A 23138-nucleotide genomic window follows, 5' to 3' on the forward strand; every position below is an offset into this window, starting at 1 on the left:
ACAGTCAGTGCACTGGAACACTCTCACTCAGATGTGTCTGTCTCAGTTCATTTCCAATAACACTGATTTTAAAACCTTCTGAAGCAGAATGAACAGACTAACATTTCTCCTTCTAGATTCAAAGGCCATTGATATTCAGCTCCGGATGAATTGAGTGACTCTGTCAGAACTTGATGTAACATGTGGTTTGAGATCTGTCTGCAAATCCTCCCCTTCTAATATTCTGTAAAAGGAATTTACAAAAGTCATCACTGTCAGTCCATGACAGAAATTCAGAACAGAATTCTAGTTTCTATGGAACATTCTTTCCTTTCTCATCCCCAAAGGCTGTAAATCTCTGTCCCACACACTCTTCCTCCATTCCTACTCTGCTGTATCTAATATACACCCTCCCAATTCTCCCGAATTTGTCAATTCATGCTGATTGTTTGATCCATGCTCAGTGGTTCCAGTGCAGGACACAGAGCCCTGAAAATCTACCTGCAGGCTGCGAGACCTGGTACTCACTGACTTGTGGAAGCAGAGGCGATCAACGATTTCAAATGAAATTGGGTGATAACTTGAAGGGAATAAACATGCAGGGGAACTGGGATATGGAAAGGGAATAGGGCTGACTGGGTTGCTCTACAGGGAGTCGACATGGACTTGATTTGCAAAATGGACTCCTTCAATACATTCATGAATCTATGGCTGGAAACATATAACCTAGCTACAGTACTAAATTACAGGGCTAGAAAAAATAATAAATGTATTTCATCAGCGAACCAGAAATAATACATTTGATATGTACCATCAAACAACACTAGGAAAGAGACCATCCTTTTAGCCAGACAAATAAATGTGTCAAGCTGAGGGAACAAAGGATGTCAATGTCTTTAAGAGAGAGAGAGAGAGAGAGACCTGGGCCAACCTTTCCAGAGTCTGCACCCTCCCTGGATTCACTTCCTTTCCCTTCAGTTCTTGCAAGTCAACAATTTGCCCCCAGAATGAGAAAAGAAATGGAAAGGGGGAAACATTGATTTACTCACAGATGTTGCCCAGAGGAGGAAGTTTTAGTCCGAAGCTCATTGTCCAACTTCCGCTTTGTGACGTCCACAATCCTGCCTGAATCAGCCAATAGGAATCATGCTGCTCCGCGGTGACGTCCTCGGGTTCCAGTCTGCAGGCCAGGCGCGTGGACACGGGAGCCCCGCCCCCACCCATTGTTCCCCCTCCCCCTCCACCTCCTCGAGCCAAGGTTTCCAGGCAACCGGTTGACGGCACCGGCCAGAGCGAGAAGCCGCTCGGAGAACACGGGAGAGGGGAAGCTGCGCATGTGCTGGGTAGAGCCCGTCCCTTCCCTTCATGCTGAGGGATTGACCAATGGGAAGAGTTGGAGGACCGGAAAGACACCGGTCCTCCAGCCAATCAGAGCGCGGGCTTTGTGTGAATAAAAATTGAGCTTCACACAGACTAAAACTTCCTCCTGTGTCCAATATCTGTGAGTAAAACACTTTCTTTTCTCCCCCTTTTCATTTCTTTTCTCATCCTGGGGGGAAATTGTTGACTTGCAGGAACTGAAGGGAAAGGAAGTGAATCCAGGGAGGGTGCAGACTCTGGAAAGGTTGGCCCAGGTCTCTCTCTCTCTTAAAGACATTGACATCCTTTGCTCCCTCAGCTTGACACATTTATTTGTCTGGCTAAAGACTGGCACATTCCACAGTCCAGGACTACGTGCTGAGGGACGCATTAAAGCTTGGGGCAGCCGCCGCAAAGGCGCAATGGGGAAAGGTCGCTGACTAAGACCTTTCTGCCACAGTGCACCGAGGGACGGGGAACTGGTCAGAGCCCCTCGGGCTATACAGCTCAAAATGAATGTCTGCAAATGATTGTAATATTCATTGATTGTATTGATGCACCTCGTGATACATGTTGTAAAAGTTGAAAACAAAAACAGAATTACCTGGAAAAACTCAGCAGGTCTGGCAGCATCGGTGGAGAAGAAAAGAGTCGACGTTTCGAGTCCACATGACCCTTCAACAGAACTGAGTGAAGTTAGGAGAGGGGTGAAATATAAGCTGGTTTAAGGTGGGGGACGGGGGGAGAGAAGTTGAGGGTGGGGTGGTTGTAGGGACAAGCAAGCAGTGATAGGAGCAGATAATCAAAAGATGTCACAGACAAAAGGATCAAAGAGGTGTTGAAGGTGGTGATATTATCTAAGAAAAGTGCTAATTGTAAAATTGTAAAAATTCTAAAATTGTAAAAGTTGAACCTGGTTGTACTTTTGTGATAGTGATTTTGAAATGGTTTGGAATGTTCTTGAAAATATTTTATGAATAAAGTATATTTTTGCAAAAAAAAAAATTATTTGTCTGGCTAAAAGGATGGCCTCTTTCCTCATGTTCACAGTTAAAGGGGTGGTTTCCCCAGGAGATGGCTGACATTTAAGGAGACAATTTCAGGGTGTTTAACTGTCCTGTATTTTAAGGGGTTGCTCCTTATTTTGCCTTTTGTCCCGTATTTCTAGGACAGCCTGTGGGAAACTGATCCCGGGAGTCTCCAGGGTGAGTTTGAGTGATTCGAGTGGGACGGCATGTCAGTGAGTCGGCCAGCAGGGAGATGATGTTGTGACTGAACAAGAAAAGCTGTAAGTTTTAGTTTATTTTAAGCCCCACCACCCCTCCTACTATTAATGTCTCAAGGCCCTTCTCCCCACCCCCCTCTCATATTGAAACCCAAACCTCCCTCCAACCTGCTCACACGATCACCAGCTTCCCACCACCACCCATTTCCCGCACTCATGCCTCCAGCCCCATAGCTAACATGTCTCTTATTTTATATTATAAGAATTCTGACCCTGGACAACATAGAAGTACAGGACACAGATATGCCTAATGTTGTGATAGGGGACATATAGTTCTTTAATTAAGTTCATTTATTATCCTTTCCAGTCTTGTAATATCAGACTTTAGCTACATTATATATTTTCAGTCATTGAGTCAATATGGCACAGAAGGAGTCCATTTGACAACTTGCGTCCATGCCGACTCTCTGTTGAACAATCCAGCCAATCCTATTCCCCTCTATATCCCCGTTCCCCTGCAAGTTTACTTCCTTGAAGTGTCCACCTAATTTCAATTTTAAATGATTGATTGTCTCTGCATCCACCATCCTCATAGGCAGTGGGTTCCAGGTCATCACCACTCGCTGCTGAAATAAAGTTCCACCTCACAGCCCCATGTATCTCTCATCATGTGATAAAGTTCTGTGTATTACACTTGTTTTTAGTGCAGTAATATTGGGTGTATATTAGGTATAGCAGAGTGAGAATGGAGGGAGAATGATGACTTTTGTAAACTCCTTTTACAGGATATTTGAAGAGGAGGATTTTCAAACAGAAATCTGAAACCAAACATCAAGATCTGACAGTCATTCAGCTCATTGGGACTGAAATATCATTGGGCTTTGAATCTGGAAGGAGAAATGTTTGTCTGTTCTGTCTGCTTCAAAAGGTTTTAAACATCAGTGTGACTGGAAAAGCACCGAGACACACACACCCGAGCGAGAGTGTTCCAGTACACTGAGTGAAGAAAGAGCTTTCACCTGTTACACAGCCTGAAAAAACATCACCCCATTCACAGTGAGGAAAGACATTATACATGTTCTGTTTGAGGACAAGGCTTCAACTGATCATCGGACTGGGAGAGACACAAGGACACCTGCACCATGGAGAAACCATGGAAATGTGGGGACTGTGGGAAAGGATTCAAATCCCCTTCTGAGCTGGAAACTCATCGACGCAGTCACACTGGGGAGAGGCCGTTCACCTGCTCTGAGTGTGGGAAGGGATTCACTCAGTTATCCCACCTGCTGACACACCAGCGAGTTCACACCGGGGAGAGGCCGTTCACCTGCTCTGTGTGTGGGAATGAATTCACTCAATTATCCAGCCTGCAATCACACCAACGAATTCACACTGGGGAGAGACCATTTACTTGTTCTGAATGTGGGAAGGGATTCAGTAATTCATCCCGCTTGCTGAGACACCGGCAAGTTCACACCGGCGAGAGGCTGTTCACCTGCTTTGTGTGTGGGAAGGCATTCAGTGATTCATCAAACCTGCTGCGACACCAGAGAGTTCACACTGGGGAGAGACCATTCATCTGCTTTGAGTGTGGGAAGGCATTCAGTGATTCATCCACCCTGCAGATACACCAGCGAGTTCACACTGGGGAGAGGCCGTTCACCTGCTCTGAATGTGGGAAGGGATTCAGTAATTCATCCGAACTGCATAAACACCAGCGACTCCACACTGGGGAGAGGCCATTCACCTGCTCTCAATGTGGGAAGAGATTCAGTAATTCATCTGACCTGCAGAAACACCAACGAGTTCACACTGGGGAGAGGCCGTTCACTTGCTCTCAATGTGGGAAGGGATTCAGTCATTCGTCCAACCTGCAGAGACACCAGCGAGTTCACACCAGGGAGAGGCCATTCACCTGCTCTCAATGTGGGAAGGGATTCACTCAGTCATCCCACCTGCTAAGACACCAGCGAGTTCACAACTGATTCCAGGCGTTGGATTCTGCTGTTATTGCTGCTGCTGCTAATCACATCCAGGACTGAACCATGTTCATTCTGACACTTGGTGAAGTGGGAGGGTCGGAGGGTTTCTTTCTGCTGGACTGGCCGGTCTCGTGACTTTGCTTCTAGTGGGCTGATGCTCTTTGAGCCTGGGAGTGCACATTTCCACTGAAATGATGCACAGAAGCTGATGAAGGACATTTATTTTATCCTGGATAGTAAATGGTGTTTTTCCTACCACTACAGGTAGATCTAAAATAAATACAGGAAGTGTTGGAAAAGCTCAGCTGGTCTGGCAGCATCTGTGAAGAGAGAAACAGAGTTAACATTTCGAGTCCAAGATGACTCCTCTCCAGAACCTCAGAGAGGGAGAAATGTGATGGGTTTGATGCGATTGAGAAAGGGGGAAGGGTCTGGTAGAACAAAAGGGAAAGTCAGGGATTGGGTAGAGGGCAAGTGAGATTAAATAACAAAAATGTCATGGAACAAAAGACAAAGGGAGAGGTAATGGTTGCAGTAAAGAAACAAAGCATTGGTCCAGAGTAAGTGTTAATGGCAGAATAAAGGTCAGCTCTGTCTGAAAGCAAAAATCGTGAAATCAAGATGCAGACTGGCACTTGGCAAAAAAACCAAAATGGAGGACAGAGTTGACAGTCTGAAGTTGTTGAACTCAGTGTTGAGTCCAGAAGGCTGTAAAGTGCCTCATCGGAGGATGAGGTGCTGTTCGTCCAGCTTGTGTTGGGCTTCTCAGGAACATTGCAGCAGGCCAAGGACAGAAATGTGAGCATGACAGCAAGGTGGTGAATTATAATGGCGGCAACTGGAAGGTCAGGGTCATGCTTGTGGACTGAGCGGAGGTGTTCCACAAAGAGGGCAGCAAACAGGGGACAGATGAATTAAAGAGAAACCATTTGGGTCAAGAACATTGTGCACATTCTTTTACTCTGGTTGTCTTTGATCCACAAGTAATTTTCTGTTTTCTTTTAACCATGTTCTGCTTCATGAATAAACTTTTATCAGTAAAAATATTTAATTTTTCTGGACTTTTCATGATTAGATTTCTGCACTTTCGGGAAAATGGGTGAGAGGTATTGGCAGGCACTTTAACAGAAAGTGAGTCCCTGTAAGGTAATTGGCAAAGGAGCCAGAGGGTGAGATGCGATTTTATTTTTTGACACAGCGAGTTGTTCTGATCTGCCTGAAAGCAGATTCAATAGTATCTTTCCAAAGGGTAAATACTTGAAAGGGAAGAATTTGCAGGGCTGTAAGGAAAAAGCAGAGCAGTTGGATGAATCAGAGTGTCCCTTCAAAGAGATGGCAGGGGCTCGATGGGCCGAATGGACCCCTGCAGCCTGTGAATCTGAGCCTCCTGCTTTTGTGCAGGTTAAAAGGTACTGATTTCATTTCAGTCTCTTCCCTGTATGTGTATTTAAAGAGACGGGTTTCTGTTCAGCTCTGAGTGACTGATATAACAATGTCTCCACTCCTCTGTATATTTAAACATTGAACAAAGCCTTGCAAGGCCAATTATAGTCAACAGCCTTCCTGTAGCTCTCTCTGGATGCAGCAAGAAAGTGTTTGACTGCTTAACAATAGCGGCGTCCCCTGAAAATAATTCAAACACCACAACAGAAAAAAACCTGCATTTATATAGCACCCTTAAACATCTCAGGAAGCTTCACTGGAGCGATTACAAAACAGAAGATGACACTGAGCCACATATTAGCTCAGATGACCAGTAGCTTGGTCAGAGAGGTAGGTTTTAAGGAGAGTCCTAAAGGAGCAAAAAAGACTGAAGGGCAGAGAGGTTTAGGGAGGGAATTCCAGAGCGTGGGACCCAGGCAGCTGAAGACATGGCCCCCAGTGGTTGTGCAATTGAAACCGGGGATACTGAAGAGGCCAGATTTAGTGGAGCACAGATATCTCGGAGGGTTGTAGGGATGGAGAAGATTGCAGAGATGGGGAGAGTGTGTATGACCACATGATGATTTGAAAAAAAAGGAGGCTGTGGAGGGATTTGAAAAGAATGGGCCTGAATTTAGCTCAATGAAAATCCCTTTCATCTTTACGGAGGTAAACCCGGGCCCAAGGAAGAGAATTTTAAAATGGAGGCATTACTTGAGTGGGAGCCAATGTTGGTCAGTGAGCACAGGGGGTGACAGGTGAACGGGACTGAGTGTGAGTTGGGAGACGGGCAGTAGAGTTTCTCTATTGAAGAAAACTGGTCCAGTTCTGTACATTTCCCATCACACCGCTTATGTCTAAGATCAAGCTGACATCATCACATTCCATTGGGATTGCGCAATCCGCTGATGTCATCACATTCTATTGTGATGATGTCATAAGATGACATCGGCTTGTTTGTCATTCCACAATCAGCTGACACCAGACTATAGACTTCAATGGGAGTGTGGGATTAGCTGATGGCTGCACATTCCTGAAGGGAGAGGAGAACGCTCTCTCTGACCCCTCACTCAATTTCACTCCGTTATTTTCCAGTTCTATTCTGGCCCCGCCTGGGGTAACATCTCAATCTTTTCTTCTCCTGAAGGAGCACCTGGAATTCTATGTTACTCGTACATAAGGACATATGCTTCAAGCAACAGATCAAGCATGGGTGTAAATGAGTCTCCAGTTCTCTCATTATCCCTGTCCAACCTCTGGACAGTTCTCACTCAGGGTTATTTCTCCCAAGCCCTTCATTGTCCCAATCCATAATTTTTTATCCCTTTCACTTTAGTTTTACTCACTTTTCAACCATGACTGGTGTCTTTCGTTCTATCCTGACAGTTTTAAAGTCAGTTTCTCTCTGGAGTGTGTGTCAGTGCCTTGATCACATCAAAATGTTGTCTCATTCCTCTGGCCACATTAACCAATCCATGTCATACTGTTTGTCAAGTCGCTGTGTATGTTTGGGACTCTTCCATGTATTTCACTATGAATTTCCTTCTATTAGTTGCTCAACATCTAACAAATCACATCTGCACGTCCACTGGTATCCCAATAGCATGCCAGACATTTTTTGACTTTCATGTTATCTTATCTAAAGTTCATGGGGGTGATGGGGGCAGTGGGGGGGTTGCAGGGGTGTGTGTGTGTGGCGAGGGTGAAGCGGTGGGTCTGCCTCAAGAGCTTTGCTGATCTCACTCTGTGCGGTCCTGATATTTCAGGTAGTGGCCAGGATTTTAACTGTGGTTTTCTTTTAAAAAAGGGTTCAGAGGCAAATGATAGAACCATTTCCAAGAGAAAGCTATCGACTTATTCATCTTGTCTACACTTCCCTGAATTTCACTAGAATCTACATGGATACCAGATTGATCTATTCCATTCAACTACACCCAAGGTGAGTTATTCCAATTCCTTCACTGCCCAGTGGAATTGTAAACATTCCCATTTTATTCCAGGCATGAACATATCTTGTTTCTTTCTTCTGGCTGGGACAGTTCTCCTTGGAGCAAAGGAGGTTGAGGGGAGATTTGATAGAGGTGTACAAGATTATGACAGGTTTACATCAGCTGGGCAAATAAAACCTGTTCCCGCCAAGGACGAGGGGACACAGGTTGAAGGTTTTAAGTGAGAGATGTAGGGGGGATGTGAGGAAGAAGTTTTTTTACACAGCGAGTGAGAATGACCTGGAATTCGCTGCCTATGAGGTGGTGCAATCAGAGATGATGAACAATTTCAAAAGAAAATTGGATGGGCACTTGAAGGCAATAAACTTGCAGGGATACGGGGATATAGAGGGGGAATGGGACTGACTGGATCGCTCTACAGAGAGTCAGCATGGACTTGAGGTACCAAATGGACCTTTTTGAAGGTAACTTTGTAACATTTAACCCATGTTGGTGCAGCTGTTCAACAAAACTAACAACTTCTTAAACAAATATTTGTGATCCTTGACCAATGGGAAAAGTGTTCCTCATTTCCCCACAACAAATTGAGCCAATCAGCTTGGAGTCCCTTCTAACTGTGAACTATAACTTGTATCTAAACAGGGTGTCCTGGAACACCTGGTGCTCTGACCCCTTCCTGACTTTAACACCAGTTTTATTTTCCTTAAAGCTACATTACAGTATCTGGAACTTAAAGAGACAGGCAATTGAAGACTGTTCATCGTTAAGCTTACATACAGTACAATTTGGTAATGTAAGCCTTATTAATTACAATGTTATCGAGGTGAAGTCTAACAGTTAACACTGATAAAGAGGCTGACTCCAGTTATTTTGCAGGGAATCCCCACTCTTTATAGTGACTTCAATGTGTTGACATCACCAAACCAGAACTTTCATACTCCTTAACCTTGTGTCGATCCTCACTATGAGGTGAATCAGGGTAACATATTCACCAATCTGATCCACATACTGTCGAGATGCAGCCACTATCTAACACAGCACAGTTGAATGAGTCTGTGACTAACACACTCATCACTGGACCAAAGCTCCTTGTGACTAGTACAATTCCTTCAGAGTGATCATCATCATCACCTTCAGCCTCAGAATTCTCTGTATCATGTGTCACTTCGAAGACCCTGATTTTCCACTTTGGGCAGCTCATTACATAATGATATTTTGAGATAGACCTGAAACACCTGTTGACTGTTTCCTGGTCATCCCTGGGGTTCATTCACCTATTAGTGCTGTTCCAATCCTGTCTCTTGTTGTGATATCCAGATCTGCTAAAGATGCTTTCACCCTCATTCGAAACCTGTCAAAGTCCATCTATGCTTCATAGGCATCCAGTAGATCATCTTTCTTGTAAATCTCATCAATGAACCCGAATAGAAGATCCAAACCTTCATCAGTATCCAACTGACAGGCATCCAGCTCACTAAATACTTTGCTTCTGATTTTACTTTTGTTGGGAGGTGACGATGCCAAGACCAGACTTTGTTTCCTCCTTGGTAGGGACGTAACCCGTGTCCACATCTCCACTTCATTCTTCCACTGGTCGTGTGGCTCAGACTCCGAGAACATCGGCGGGAAATCAGACCCTGACAATTTCCACTTGCTTTCAACCATTTTTCACAAAAGCTACTCAAGTTGTAACTGTCTGTCTGAAATTTTATTTCCCTTTAGTTTCCAACCTTCACCATTAGACAAGCATTCTCTGTTACCCTGTTATAATCCTGACAGCCTAATGGTGAAGGAAGAAACCGGAGTCAGTCTTTACTTAGTATAGATTTATTCATTGAGTGAAACATTACAGGTATACACCTCCTGACTTGACTCCACTCTCTGTCAGTAAGGGTCTCTTTATATGTGCTCAAGTAATTATCCAATCCATGATGTCCATCTGTATATACTTAACCTCAATTGACATAATCGACAATCACAGTCAGAGCATCTAAAAGGTCTCTAATCAGTGTGACTGTCATGGTGTGTCAGTGGCTTGGATGAACAAGTGAATCTCTTCCCCCACTTCGAGCCTGTGAACGGCCTCTCCCCAGTGTGAACTCGCTGGTGTCTCCGCAGGCGGGATGAATTACTGAATCTTTTCCCACATTCAGGGCACATGAACGGTCTCTCCCCACTGTGAACTCGCTGGTATGATTGCAGGCTGGATAACTTACTAAATCCCTTCCCACACTCAGGGCACGTGAACGGTGTCTCCCCGGTGTGAACTCGCTGGTGTAATTGCAGGCTGGATAACTGACTAAATCCTTTCCCACACTCAGAGCAGGTGAATGGCCTCTCCCCAGTGTGAACTCGCTGGTTTTCCTGCAGGTTGGATGAACTTCGAAACCTCTTTGTGCAGTGAGAGCAGCTGAACGGTCTCTCCTCAGTGTGAAAACGCTGGTGGAACATCAGTTCCCGAGAGCTTTTGAAGCTACTCCCACAGTCAGAACATTTAAAGGGTCTCTCATCAGTGTGAGTGACATGGTGTCTCAGCAGGCTCGATGACTGAGTGAATCGTTTCCCACACATGGCGCAGATGAACAGACTCTCCCTGGTGTGAACTCGCTGGTGTATCCGCAAGTGGGACGACTGAGTGAATCCCTTCCCACAGTCAGAGCAGGTGAATGGTCTCTCCCCGGTGTGAACTCGCTGGTGTCTCATCAAGTGGGATGAATGAGTGAATCCCTTCCCACACACAGAGCAGGTGAACGACCTCTCTCCAGTGTGGCTGCGTCGATGAATTTCCAGCTTTGATGGGGTTATGAATCCCTTCCCACAGTCCCCACATTTTCACAGTTTCTCCATGGTGCGGGTGTCCTTTGGTCGCCTCAGATTCAATGATCAACTGAGCAGTCCACACACAGAACATGTGTACAGTCCCTCCCGTGATGTTTTATCAGGCTGCGTAACTGGTCAAAGCTCTTTCCACAGTCAGTGCACTGGAACACTCTCACTCGGATGTGTCTGTCTCAGGGCATTTCCAATAACACTGATTTTAAAACCTGAAGCAGAATGAACAGTCAAACATTTCTCCTTCTAGATTCAAAGGCCATTGACATTCAGCTCCCGCTGAATTGAGTGACTCTGTCAGATCTTGCTGTAACATGTGGTTTGAGATCTGTCTGCAAAATCTCCCCCTCTAATATTCTGTAAAAGGTGTTTACAAAAGTCATCACTGTCAGTCGATGATAGCAAATCAGAACAGCTGAATTCAGCTCCTGTAAGTCAACAATTTGCCCCCAGAATGAGAAAAGAAATGGAAAGGGGGAAACATTGATTTCCTCCCAGATGTTGCCCAGAGGAGGAAGTTTTAGTCTGAAGCTCATTGTCCAACTTCCGCATTGTGACGTCCACAACGGAACCCTGCCTGAATCAGCCAATAGGAATCACTCTGCTCCGCGGTGACGTTCTCGGGTTCCAATCTGCAGGCCAGGCGCTCGGACACGGGAACCCCGCCCCCACCCGTTGTTCCGCCTCCGCCTCCTCGAGTCAAGGTTTCCTGGCAACCGGCTGACTTATATTTCACCCCTCTCCTAATATTACTTAGTTCTGCTGAAGGGTCATGAGGACTCGAAATGTCAACTCTTTTCTTCTCCGCCGATGCTGCCAGACCTGCTGAGTTTTTCCAGGTAATTCTGTTTTTGTTTTAACCGGCTGACGGCTCCGGCCAGAGCGAGAAGCCGCTCGGAGAACTCGGGAGAGGGGAAGCTGCGCATGTGCGGGGGAGAGCCCGCCCCTTCCCTTCATGCTGAGGGGCTGACCAATAGGAAGAGTTGGAGGACCGCAAGGACCCTGGTCCTCCAGCCAATCAGAGCATGGGCTTTGTGTGAATCAAGATTGAGCTTCACACAGACTAAAACTTCCTCCTGTGTCCAACATCTGTGAGTAAAACACTTTCTTTTCTCCCCCTTTCCATTTCTTTTCTCATTCTGGGGGCAAATTGTTGACTTGCAGGAACTGAAGGGAAAGGAAGTGAATCCAGGGAGGGTGCAGACTCTGGAAAGGTTGGCCCAGGTCTCTCTCTCTCTCTCTCTTAAAGACATTGACATCCTTTGCTCCCTCAGCTTGACACATTTATTTGTCTGGCTAAAAGGATGGTCTCTTTCCTAATGTTCACAATTAAAGGGATGGTTTCCCCAGGAGATGGCTGACATTAAGCGGAGAGTAAATTAATATAGGACAGAGATATGTCCAGTGTTGTTATATGGTACATATTAGATAGATGATTAGAGATATGTCCTCTTTAGCTCTGAAGAAGAGTCATACATACTCAAAACGTTAACTCTGTTTGTCCCCCCACAGGTGCTGTCAGATTTGAGTTGTTCCAGCATATTCTGTTTTTATTTCAGACTTCCAGTATCTGCCGTATTTAGCTTTTATCATAGCAACAGAGATGTGTCTAGTGTAGTTATATGGTACGTATTAGATACATTATTGATGGATCTGTAATACAGTACATTTATTATTATTTCATGATTTTTTGTATTGTGCAGTAAATATTTAGTTATAAAATCATTAGGGCACAGAAGGAGTCCATTTGGCAACTTGAGCCCATTCCAACTCTCTGTAGAATAATCCAGTCTGTCCCATTCTCCCTCTATATACCCGTTCATCTGCAGCTTTATTTCCTTCAAGAGCCCATCTAATTTCATTTTGAAATTATTGGTCGTCTCCGCTTCCACCACTCTCATGGACAGCGAGTTCGAGCTCATCGCCACATGAAGTTCTACCTCACAGCCCCATGTATCTGTAATCATGTAACAGAGTACTGTGTATTACACACATTTTGAGTGCAGTAATGTTGGGTGTTTATTAGGTACAGCAGAGTGAGAATAGAGGGAGAATGGGTGGGATGGAGATTTACAGCTATTGGGGAACAACAGAGGGAAGAATGTTCCATAGAAACTAGAATTGTCTGTTCTGAATTTCTATCCTGTACTGACAGTGATAACTTGTATAAATTCCTTTTACAGGATATTAGAAGAGGATTTGCAGACAGAAATCTCAAACCAACATCACATCGAGATCTGACAGAGTCATTTGATTCATGGGACCAGACTATCATGAGCATTTGAATCTAGAAGGAATAATGTTTCTCTGTTTTTTTCTGCTTCTAAAGATTTTAAACATCCGTGTGATCAGGAAAGTACCGAGACACCCGCACCCATGTTCCAGTGCACTAACTGTGGAAAGCACTTCAACCAGTTACATTGTCTGAAAAAATCATCGAACCTTTCACAGCAGAGAGAGACCATACCTCTGTACTGTGTGAGGAAGAAGCTACAAATGATCGTCAGACCTGAAGAGTCACAAGGAGACCCTCACCATGGAGAAACCTTGGAAATGTGGGGACTGTGGGAAGGGATTCAAATCCCCATCTGAGCTGGAAGCTCATCGACGCAGTCACACTGGGGAGAGGCCGTTCACATGTTCTGAATGTGGGAAGGGATTCACTCATTCATCCAACCTGCGGACACACCAGCAAGTTCATACTGGGAAGAGGCCATTCACCTGCTCCGAATGTGGGAAGGGATTTAGTAATTCATCCCATCTGCTAACACACCAGCGAGTTCACACAAGGGAGAGGCCATTCACCTGCTCTCAGTGTGGGAAGGGATTCAGTGATTCGTCCAACTTGCGGACACACCAGCGAGTTCACACTGGGGAGAGGCCGTTCATCTGCTCTGAGTGTGGAAAGGGATTCACTCATCTATCCACCCGGATGACTCACCAGCGAGTTCACACCAGGGAGAAGCCATTCAACTGCTCTGAATGTGGGAAGGGATTCAGTCAGTTGTCCAATCTGCGGACACACCAGCGATTTCACACTGGGTAGAGAGTGTTCACCTGCTCCGTGTGTGGGAAGAGATTGAGTAATTTGTCCAACCAGCAGACACACAGCGAGTTGACACTGAGGAGAGACGGTTCAGCTGTTCTCACTGTGCAATGAAGTTTAGATGGCCTTCCAACCTGTGGGAACATCAACGAGTTCACGCCAGGGAAAAGCCATCCACCTGCTCTGAGTGCGGGAGGGATTCACTCATTTATCCAGCCAGCTGAGACACCAGCGAGTTCATAATGAAGAGAGACCATTCACCTGCACCGAGTGTTGAAAGGGATTCAGTCAGTTATGCAACCTGCTGAGACACCAGCGAGTTCAGAAGTGATTCCAAGGGTTGGATTCTGCTGTTATTGCTGCTGTTAATCACATCCAGGACTGAACCATGTTCATTCTGACACTTGGTGAAGTGGGAGGGTTGGAGGGTTTCTTTCTGCTGGACTGGCCGGTCTCACGACTTTGCTTCCAGGGGGCTGATGCTGTTTGAGCCTGGGAGTGCACATTTCCACTGAAATGATCCACAAAAGCTGATGAAGTCCACTTATTTTATCCTGGATAGTAAATCTTTGTTTGGTCGTACAGAACTTGAGTATTGCTGAGAAAAGAGACATGTTGAAGCTTTTCACCTTGCACTCATCATACTTCGCAAGAATACCAATATAAGCAGAAAACAACAATTTATACTGCATGAGAAGAGAGTGCTAATTGGTTGGCAAGTGGACTCTGATTGGTTGTGACGTTGCCATGGAGAATGCACCAATTGAAGGTGACTGGCTGTTGTTGTTTTCCCCTCACATTGGTTTTCTTGTGAAGTGTCCTGATGATGCCAGATTAAAAGCTTGGACAGTAAATTATGTTTTTCCCACCGCAACAGGCAGATCTAAAATTCATACAGACAGTACTGGAAAAACCCAGCTGCTCTGGAAGTATCTGTGAAGAGAAAGAAACAGAGTTAATGTTTCGACTCCAACATGACTCTTCCTCAGAACTTCAGAGAGGGAGAAATGTGATGGTTTTGATGCTGTTGAGAAAGGGGGGAGGGTCCGGTAGAACAAAAGGGAAAGTCAGGGATTGGTTAGATGGCGAGTGAGATTAAATAACAAAAATATCATGGAACAAAAGACAAAGGGAGGTAATGGTTGTAGTAAAGAAACAAAGCATTGGTCCAGAGTAAGTGTTAATGGCAGAATAAAGGACAGCTCTATCTGAAAGCAAAAATCATGAAAACAAGGTACAGACTGGCACTTGGTAAAAAAAACTGCGTCTCATGTCAACGCGAGATGGCCGCACAAGATGCCCACTGATGGCCGGATGCATCTGCGGTAAACGCAGTCCAGTTAAAAACTTTGGAAAGTAAAACCACACATTTCCATGGTTATTGTTCACAAAACCACGTAGCTTACAGATAGTGGAAGAGAAACAGTGGATTGTATCTGACTTTACATTCAAAAGATAAACAGAGACAATGCAGAGAACAGTAAAATGTTTCAGCTATTGATGAGTGAGCTGCCAGGGTTTGTATATAATAGAACTGAAAATACACCATGGAAACAGATAAAGCTAAAGGAAATGACCGAGGGGAAAATGGGTATTGGATTTTGTTCTGAATGAAATAGCCCCTTCTGGGTCCAAAATCCAATCTCTAGGATTGTTCATTGAATTTTGTTATTCAGTTTCAGTTCTCATTAGGATTGCTGCAAGTTTGAAATTGGTTTAAAAACAGGGAGAAACTAACTGGAGAGGATGAGTATCACACTGAGTTTGGGGGAATGAGTAGAGTTCTGATCTTCGTCATTCACAATGACATCACTGCGTGAAGCGGTACAACTGAGCACGCCCCGCGTTGGCAGCAAACGCAGCCACAGAGATTAGTTCCAAACGGAGGACAGAGTTGCTGGTCTGAAGTCGTTGAACTCAATGTTGAGTCCAGGAGGCTGTAAAGTGCCTCATCGGAGGATGAGGTGCTGTTCGTCCAGCTTGTGTTGGGCTTCTCGGGAACATTGCAGCAGGCCGAGGACAGAAATGTGAGCATGAGAGCAAGGTGGTGAATTATAGTGGCAGCAACTGGAAGGTCAGGGTCATGCTTGTGGACTGAGCGGAGGTGTTCCACAAAGAGGGCAGTGAACAGGGGACAGATGAATTAAAGAGAAACCATTTGGGTCCAGAACATTGTGCAGATCCTTTTACTCTGGTTGTCTTTGATCCTCAAGTAATTTTCTGTTTTCTTTTAACCATGTTCTGTTTCATTAATAAACTTTAATCAGTAAAAATATTTGATTTTTCTGGGCTTTTCATGATTAGATTTCTGCACTTTAGGGAAAATGGGTGAGAGGGGTTGGCAGGCTCTTTAACAGAAAGTGAGTCCCTCTAAGGTAATTGACAAAGGAGCCAGAGGGGGAGATGAGATTTTATTTTGGACACAGCGATGTTAGAAAATGGGGTTCAGGGAGTCAATTAACCCGTTATCCCCTTTTCCCAAACTCTGAAATGATTCACAGTGATAACCCTTATTGGTGACAGTGGTTAGATTTTATTCAGTATAAATAAGACCTGACACATGCTCATGTCTGAGCAGTAGTATCAAAGTGCAGCAGCATTACCATTACACTCTGGGTAGAAGCACCATCTCCACGTAAATGCTCCCTGGTCTGCCCCAGATGCCATGGCACCAGTGAATGCAATATGTAAAACCTCTACAAATCTCTGTGCTCGGGGAATCCCTTCTGATACTTTTTTACATCACAAAGTCTATGGAGACTGATTTAGCCCAATCATTGCTGAGCTAACATTTGAACGGACCAATTACAAAACCTGTCATTGAACCATCTTTACCCGCCCAAGCCACGTCAAACTCTCAAACAATTGGCTTCCCACGCTCCGTCCCCGGTACAGGGAGTCAGCATTCCAAACCACAATTTCCCTTCCTGTCACCTGTCAACTATCCTCACCCAGAGAGTAATCACAACAGGAATAAAAACAGGAGAAGTGTAACAATCAAATTAAAAATAAATGCACAGCCAGTCATAGTTTTTAATTAAATGTTCACTAATTAGCAAGAAAACCTGAAGTAACCCCTGTTCTGGTCCTGATATTTCAGGTGGTGGCCAGGCTGTCAAATGTGGTTTTCTTGAAAACAAAATTCATAGGTAAGGATGTAAATATCTCCCAGTGAAATCTATCAACTTATTCATCTCATCTACACCTCCCTGGCTTTCACTAGAATGTAGGTGGATACCAGATTGATACATTCCACTGATCACCCGGGTGAGTTACTCTAATTCCTTTACTGTCCAATACAATATATTCATCATATCTTTAAAACAGAAATCAAACATTCCCAATTGATTTCAGGCATTAACATATTGTTTGTTTTTTACTTTAGACGTCAGGCTGGGGTTGTATTCCTTGAATCCTGGAGGTTGAGGGGAGATTTGATGGAGGTGTACAACATTATGACAGGTTTAGATAAGGTGGACAAAGAAAAGCTGTTCTCATTCGCTGATGGTACAAGGAGGACAGGAACACAGATTTAAGGTTTTGGGCAGGAGATGCGGGGAGGGTGTGAGGAGGAATATTTTTACACAGTGAGCGGTAATGACCTGGAACTCACTGTCTATGAGGGGCGGGGTGGAAAGCAGAGAGGATGAACAATTTCAAAAGGCAATTGGATGGGCACTTGAGGGAAATAAACTCTCAGAGATTCAGTGATAGAATGGGGGAATGGGACTGACTGGATTGCTCTACAAAGAACTAGCATGGACTTGATGGGCTGAATAGTCTCCTTGTATATCTTAATGACTCCATGATTCAAAGACAGAAAATTCAGCTGCTCCAATCTCTCCAACTAACTGAAGTCACTCATTCCTGGTGCCATTGTCGTAAATCTCCTCTGCACCCTCTGTAAGAACTTCAAATCTTTCCTAAAATGTGGGGCACAGATACAGTCAGCACATTTAAAGGGTCTCTCATTGGTGTGAGTGACATAGTGTGTCAGCAGGCTGATGTGTCAACAGATTGTGTGAATACCTGCCCATGCTCCGAGCAGGCGAATGGCCTCTTCCCACTGTGAGCTCGCTGGTATCTCAGCAGGCTGATTAAATAAGCAAATGTCTTCCCACACTGGAGCAGGTGAATGGCCTCTCCCCAGTGTGAACTCGCTGGTTTTCCTGCAGGTTGGATGAACTTCGAAACCTCTTTGTGCAGTGAGAGCAGCTGACCAGTCTCTCCTCAGTGTGAAAACGCTGGTGGAACATCAGTTCCCAAGAGCTTTTGAACCTACTCAAACAGTCAGAGCATTTAAAGGGTCTCTCATTGGTGTGAGTGACATGGTGTCTCAGCAGGCTGGATGACTGAGTGAATCGTTTCCCACACATGGTGCAGATGAACAGACTCTCCCTGGTGTGAACTCGCTGGTGTATCCACAAGTGGGACGACTGAGTGAATCCCTTCCCATAGTCAGAGCAGGTGAATGGTCTCTCCCTGGTGTGAACTCGCTGGTGTCTCATCAGGTGGGATGAATGAGTGAATCCCTTCCCACACATGGAGCAGGTGAACGGCCTCTCTCCAGTGTGGCTGCGTCGATGAATTTCCAGCTTTGATGGGGTTATGAATTCCTTCCCACAGTCCCCACATTTCCACAGTTTCTCCATGGTGCGGGTGTCCTTTGGTCGCCTCAGATTCAATGATCAACTGAGCAGTCCACACACAGAACATGTGTACAGACCCTCCCGTGATGTTTTATCAGGCTGCGTAACTGGTCAAAGCTCTTTCCACAGTCAGTGCACTGGAACACTCTCACTCGGATATGTCTGTCTCAGTGCATTTCCAATAACACCGATTTTAAAACCTGAAGCAGAATGAACAGTCAAACATTTCTCCTTCTAGATTCAAAGGCCATTGACATTCAGCTCCCGATGAATTGAGTGACTCTGTCAGATCTTGCTGTAACATGTGGTTTGAGATCTGTCTGCAAAATCTCCCCTTCTAATATTCTGTAAAAGGTGTTTACAAAAGTCATCACTGTCAGTCGATGATAGCAAATCAGAACAGCTGAATTCAGCTCCTGTAAGTCAACAATTTGCTCCCAGAATGAGAAAAGAAATGGAAAGGGGGAAACATTGATTTCCTCCCAGATGTTGCCCAGAGGAGGAAGTTTTAGTCTGAAGCTCATTGTCCAACTTCCGCATTGTGACGTCCACAACGGATCCCTGCCTGAATCAGCCAATAGGAATCACTCTGCTCCGCGGTGATGTCCTCGGGTTCCAACCTGCAGGCCAGGTGCGTGGCCACGGAACCCCGCCCCCACCCATTGTTCCCCCTCCCCCTCCGCCACCTCGAGACAAGGTTTCCAGGCAACCGGCTGACGGCTCCGGCCAGAGCGAGAAGCCGCTCGGAGAACTCGGGAGAGGGGAAGCTGCGCATGTGCGGGGGAGAGCCCGCCCCTTCCCTTCATGCTGAGGGGCTGACCAATAGAAAGAGTTGGAGGACCGGAAGGGCTCTGGTCCTCCAGCCAATCAGAGCGCGGGCTTTGTGTGATTCAAGATTGAGCTTCACACAGACTAAAAGTTCCTCCTGTGTCCAACATCTGTGAGTAAAACACTTTCTTTTCTCCCTCTTTCCATTTCTTTTCTCATTCTGGGGGGAAATTGTTGACTTGCAGGAACTGAAGGGAAAGGAAGTGAATCCAGGGAGGGTGCAGACTCTGGAAAGGTTGGCCCAGGTCTCTCTCTCTCTCTCTCTCTCAAAGACATTGACATCCTTTGCTCCCTCAGCTTGACACATTTATTTGTCTGGCTAAAAGGATGGTCTCTTTCCTAATGTTCACAATTAAAGGGGTGGTTTCCCCAGGAGATGGCTGACATTTAAGGGGACAGTGAATTAATATAGGACAGAGATGTGTCTAATGTTGTGATCGGGAACAGTTTAGATATATTATTTGTCGTCCTATAATTAAATTAATTTATTATCCTTTCCAGTCTTGTAGTATAGGAATGTAGCTGTGTCTATATTTCTAGACATAGGGTCATAACGACACAGAAGGAATTCATATACCCCCTTCTATATCCCCGTTCCCCTGCAAGTATATTTCCATCAAGTGTCCGTCGAATTTCATTCTGAAATCAATGATGATCTTCAGTTCCACCATCCTCAGAGACATTGAATTCCAGGTCATGATCACTCACTCCGAAATACAGTTCTTTCTTGCATTCCCCCATACCTCTAATCATGCAGTACATATTCTATTATATTACAACATTTGTACTCCTGTAATATGTTCATGTATATGGCTCACAGCTCTGTTTGCTGGACTGACAGTACTGAACATGGATCTGTCAATCGGGATGAATTTGCACCTTCAGGAGAATTGGGAGGTTGTATATTAGGTACAGCAGAGTGAGATTGGAGGGAGAGTGTGTGCAACAGTGATTTACAGGTTTTGGGGAACAGGAGAGGAAAGAATGTTTCATAGAAACTAGAATTGTCTGTTATGAATTTCTATCCTGTACTGACAGTGATGACTTTTGTAAACCCCTTTTGCAGGATATTAGAGGGGGAGGATTTGCAGACAGAAATCTCAAACCAAAAATCACATCAAGATCTCACAGTGTCATTCAATTCATCAGGACCTGAACATAATTGACCTTTGAATGTTGGGAAACGTTTGTCTGTTCTGTCTGTGGGGAAAGATTCTAAACATTGGTGTGATTGGAAAAGCACCGAGACACACACACCCGAGTGAGCGTGTTCCAGTGCACCGACTGTGGAAAGACTTTTAACCAGTTACACAGCCTGAAAAAAAAATCACACCATTCACAGCGGGGAGAGACTGTACATGTGTTATCTGCATGTATGAGGCTTCAACTGATCGTCAAACACAGAGAGACATAAGGACACCCACACCATGGAGAAACCATAGAAATGTGGGGACTGTGGGAAGGGATTCCGGAACCCGTCTGTGCTAGAAATTCTCAAACCAAAATTCACGTTAGCATCTGCCAGAGTCACTCGATTCATTAGGACCTGAATATCATCGGCCTTTGAATCTAGAAGGAGAAATGATTGTCTGTTCTGTCTGCTTCAAAATGTTTCAAACATCAGTGTGATTGGAAAAGCACCGAGACATACACACCCGAGTGAGAGTGTTCAAGTGCACCGACTGTGGAAAGAGCTTTAACCAGTTACACAGACTGAAAAAACATCACACCGTTCACAAAGGGGAGACACCACGCATGTGTTCTGAGTGTGGACAAGGCACCAATTGATCAACAGACGTGGAGATACACGAGGGCACACGCATCATGGAGAAACTGTGGAAATGTGGGGACGGTGGGAAGGGATTCCAAACCACATCTATGCTGGAAACTCATCGACACATTCACACCGGGGAGAGGCCATTCACCTGCCCTGTGTGTGGGAAGGGATTCACTCATTCCTCACACCTAGTGGCACACCAGATCACTCACACCAGGGAGAGGCCACTCACCTGCTCTATGTGTGGAAAGGGATTCACTCATTCCTCACACCTAGTGGCACATCAGGTCGCTCACACCAGGGAGAGGCCGCTCACCTGCTCTGTGTGTGGGAAAGGATTCACTCAGTCATCCCACCTAGTGGCACACCAGATAGCTCACACCAAGGAGAGGCCGCTCACCTGCTCTGTGTGTGGGAAGGGATTCAGTAAACCATTACATTTACTGGCACACCAGGTAGCTCACACCAGGGAGAGGCTGCTCACCTGCTCTGTGTGTGGGAAAGGATTCACTCATTCATCCCACCTAGTGGCACACCAGGTAGTTCACACCAGGGAGAAGCTATTCACCTGCTCTGAGTGTGGGAAGGGATTCACTCAGTCATCCCACCTACTGGCACACCAGGTAGTTCACACTGGGGAGAGGCTGTTCACCTGCTCTGTTTGTGGGAAGGGATTCACTCAGTCATCCCACCTAGTGACACACCAAGTTGCTCACACCAGGGAGAGGCCGTTCTCCTGCTCTGAGTGTGGGAAGGGATTCACTCAGACATCCCACCTAGTGGCACACCAGGCAGTTCACACAGAGGAGAGGTCGTTCACCTGCACTGAGTGTGGGAAGGGATTCACTCAGTCTGCGCACCTAGTGGCACACCAGGTAGTTCACACTGAGGAGAGGCCGTTCACCTGCACTGAGTGTGGTAAGGGATTCACTCAGTCAACCCACCTAGTGGCACACCAGGTAGTTCACACCAGGGAGAAGCCATTCACCTGCTGTGTGTGTGGGAAGGGATTCACTCAGTCATCCCACCTAGTGGCACACCAGGTAGTTCACACCAGGGAGAGGCCATTCACCTGCTCTGTGTGTGGGAAGGGATTCACTCATTCATCCCACCTAGTGGCACACCAGGTCGCTCACACCGGGGAGAGGCTGTTCACCTGCACTGAGTGTGGGAAGGGATTCACTCAGTCTGCGCACCTAGTGGCACACCAGGTAGTTCACAACAGGGAGAGGCCATTCACCTGCTCTGTGTGTGGGAAGGGATTCACTCAGTCCTCACACCTTGTGGCACACCAGTTAGTTCACACAGAGGAGAGGCCTTTCACCTGCTCTGAGTGTGGGAAGGGATTCACTCAGTCTGCGCACCTAGTGGCACACCAGGTAGTTCACACCAAGGAGAGGCCGTTCACCTGCTCTGTGTGTGGGAAGGGATTTGCTCAGTTATCTCACCTGCTGACACACCAACAGGTTCATACTGGAAAAGACCATTCACCCGCTCTCGATGTGGGAAGGATTCACTCGGTCGTCCCATCTGCAGACACACTGGCAAGTTCACACTGGAGAGAGGCCCTTCGTTTGCTCCATGTGTGGGAAGGGATTCGCTCTTTCATCCTACCTGCTGACACATCAACAGGGTCACCCTGGGGCGAGGCCGTTTGCCTGCTCTGAGTGTAGGAAGGAATTCACTCGGTTAACCAGCCTGCTCGGTCTGTGGGAGTTAATTGTGTCAATTGAGGTAATATATATCCACGTGCAGGACATTTAGTGGATGGTTACTTGAGCACATATAAAGAGACACTACTGACACATAATGGGGTGTATTCAGGAGGTATATACCTGTAATGTTTCACACTGTGAATAAATCTACACCAAACAAAGACTGGCCCCAGTTTCTTCCTTCACCATCAGGCTGTCAGGATTATAACATGGTAACAGAGAGTACTTGTCTAATGGTGGAGGTTGGAAACTGAAGGAAAATAAAATTTCAGACAGAAGCTTACAATCCGAGTAGCTTTTGTGCAAAATGGCTGAAAACAAGTGGAAATTGTCAGGGAATTGCTCTGAAGATGGGTCATACGGACACAAAAGGTT

General features: G+C 45.7%; 6 protein-coding genes across 6 annotated transcripts in view; 5 read left to right on the forward strand and 1 right to left on the reverse strand.

Annotated features, from left to right (window-relative positions):
- LOC144697120 (uncharacterized) overlaps positions 1–23138 on the forward strand; it is a 432856-nt gene that overhangs the window by 341332 nt on the left and 68386 nt on the right. The gene's annotated exons all lie outside the window — the stretch shown is intronic.
- LOC144697094 (uncharacterized) overlaps positions 1–23138 on the forward strand; it is a 391382-nt gene that overhangs the window by 277695 nt on the left and 90549 nt on the right. The gene's annotated exons all lie outside the window — the stretch shown is intronic.
- LOC144697244 (uncharacterized) overlaps positions 1–23138 on the forward strand; it is a 123031-nt gene that overhangs the window by 60455 nt on the left and 39438 nt on the right. The window lies entirely within an intron of this gene.
- The window catches only part of LOC144696929 (uncharacterized), a 164910-nt gene that overhangs the window by 9524 nt on the left and 132248 nt on the right, over positions 1–23138 (forward strand). The window lies entirely within an intron of this gene.
- LOC144697967 (uncharacterized) lies at positions 2885–14430 on the forward strand. The gene is made up of 2 exons (XM_078569919.1): positions 2885–4546; positions 13256–14430. Exons 1-2 carry the CDS (start codon positions 3706–3708, stop codon positions 13792–13794), a joined length of 1380 nt encoding a protein of 459 aa, XP_078426045.1. The 5' UTR covers positions 2885–3705; the 3' UTR covers positions 13795–14430.
- LOC144697190 (uncharacterized) lies at positions 7766–11385 on the reverse strand. Its single transcript, XM_078569066.1, has one exon. The coding sequence runs from the start codon at positions 10617–10619 to the stop codon at positions 9918–9920; it is 702 nt and encodes a 233-aa protein (XP_078425192.1). The 5' UTR covers positions 10620–11385; the 3' UTR covers positions 7766–9917.

This window comes from Cetorhinus maximus, chromosome 23 (genome assembly GCF_964194155.1).
Source record: "Cetorhinus maximus chromosome 23, sCetMax3.hap1.1, whole genome shotgun sequence".
In the NCBI taxonomy this organism is placed as follows: Eukaryota; Metazoa; Chordata; class Chondrichthyes; order Lamniformes; family Cetorhinidae; genus Cetorhinus; species Cetorhinus maximus.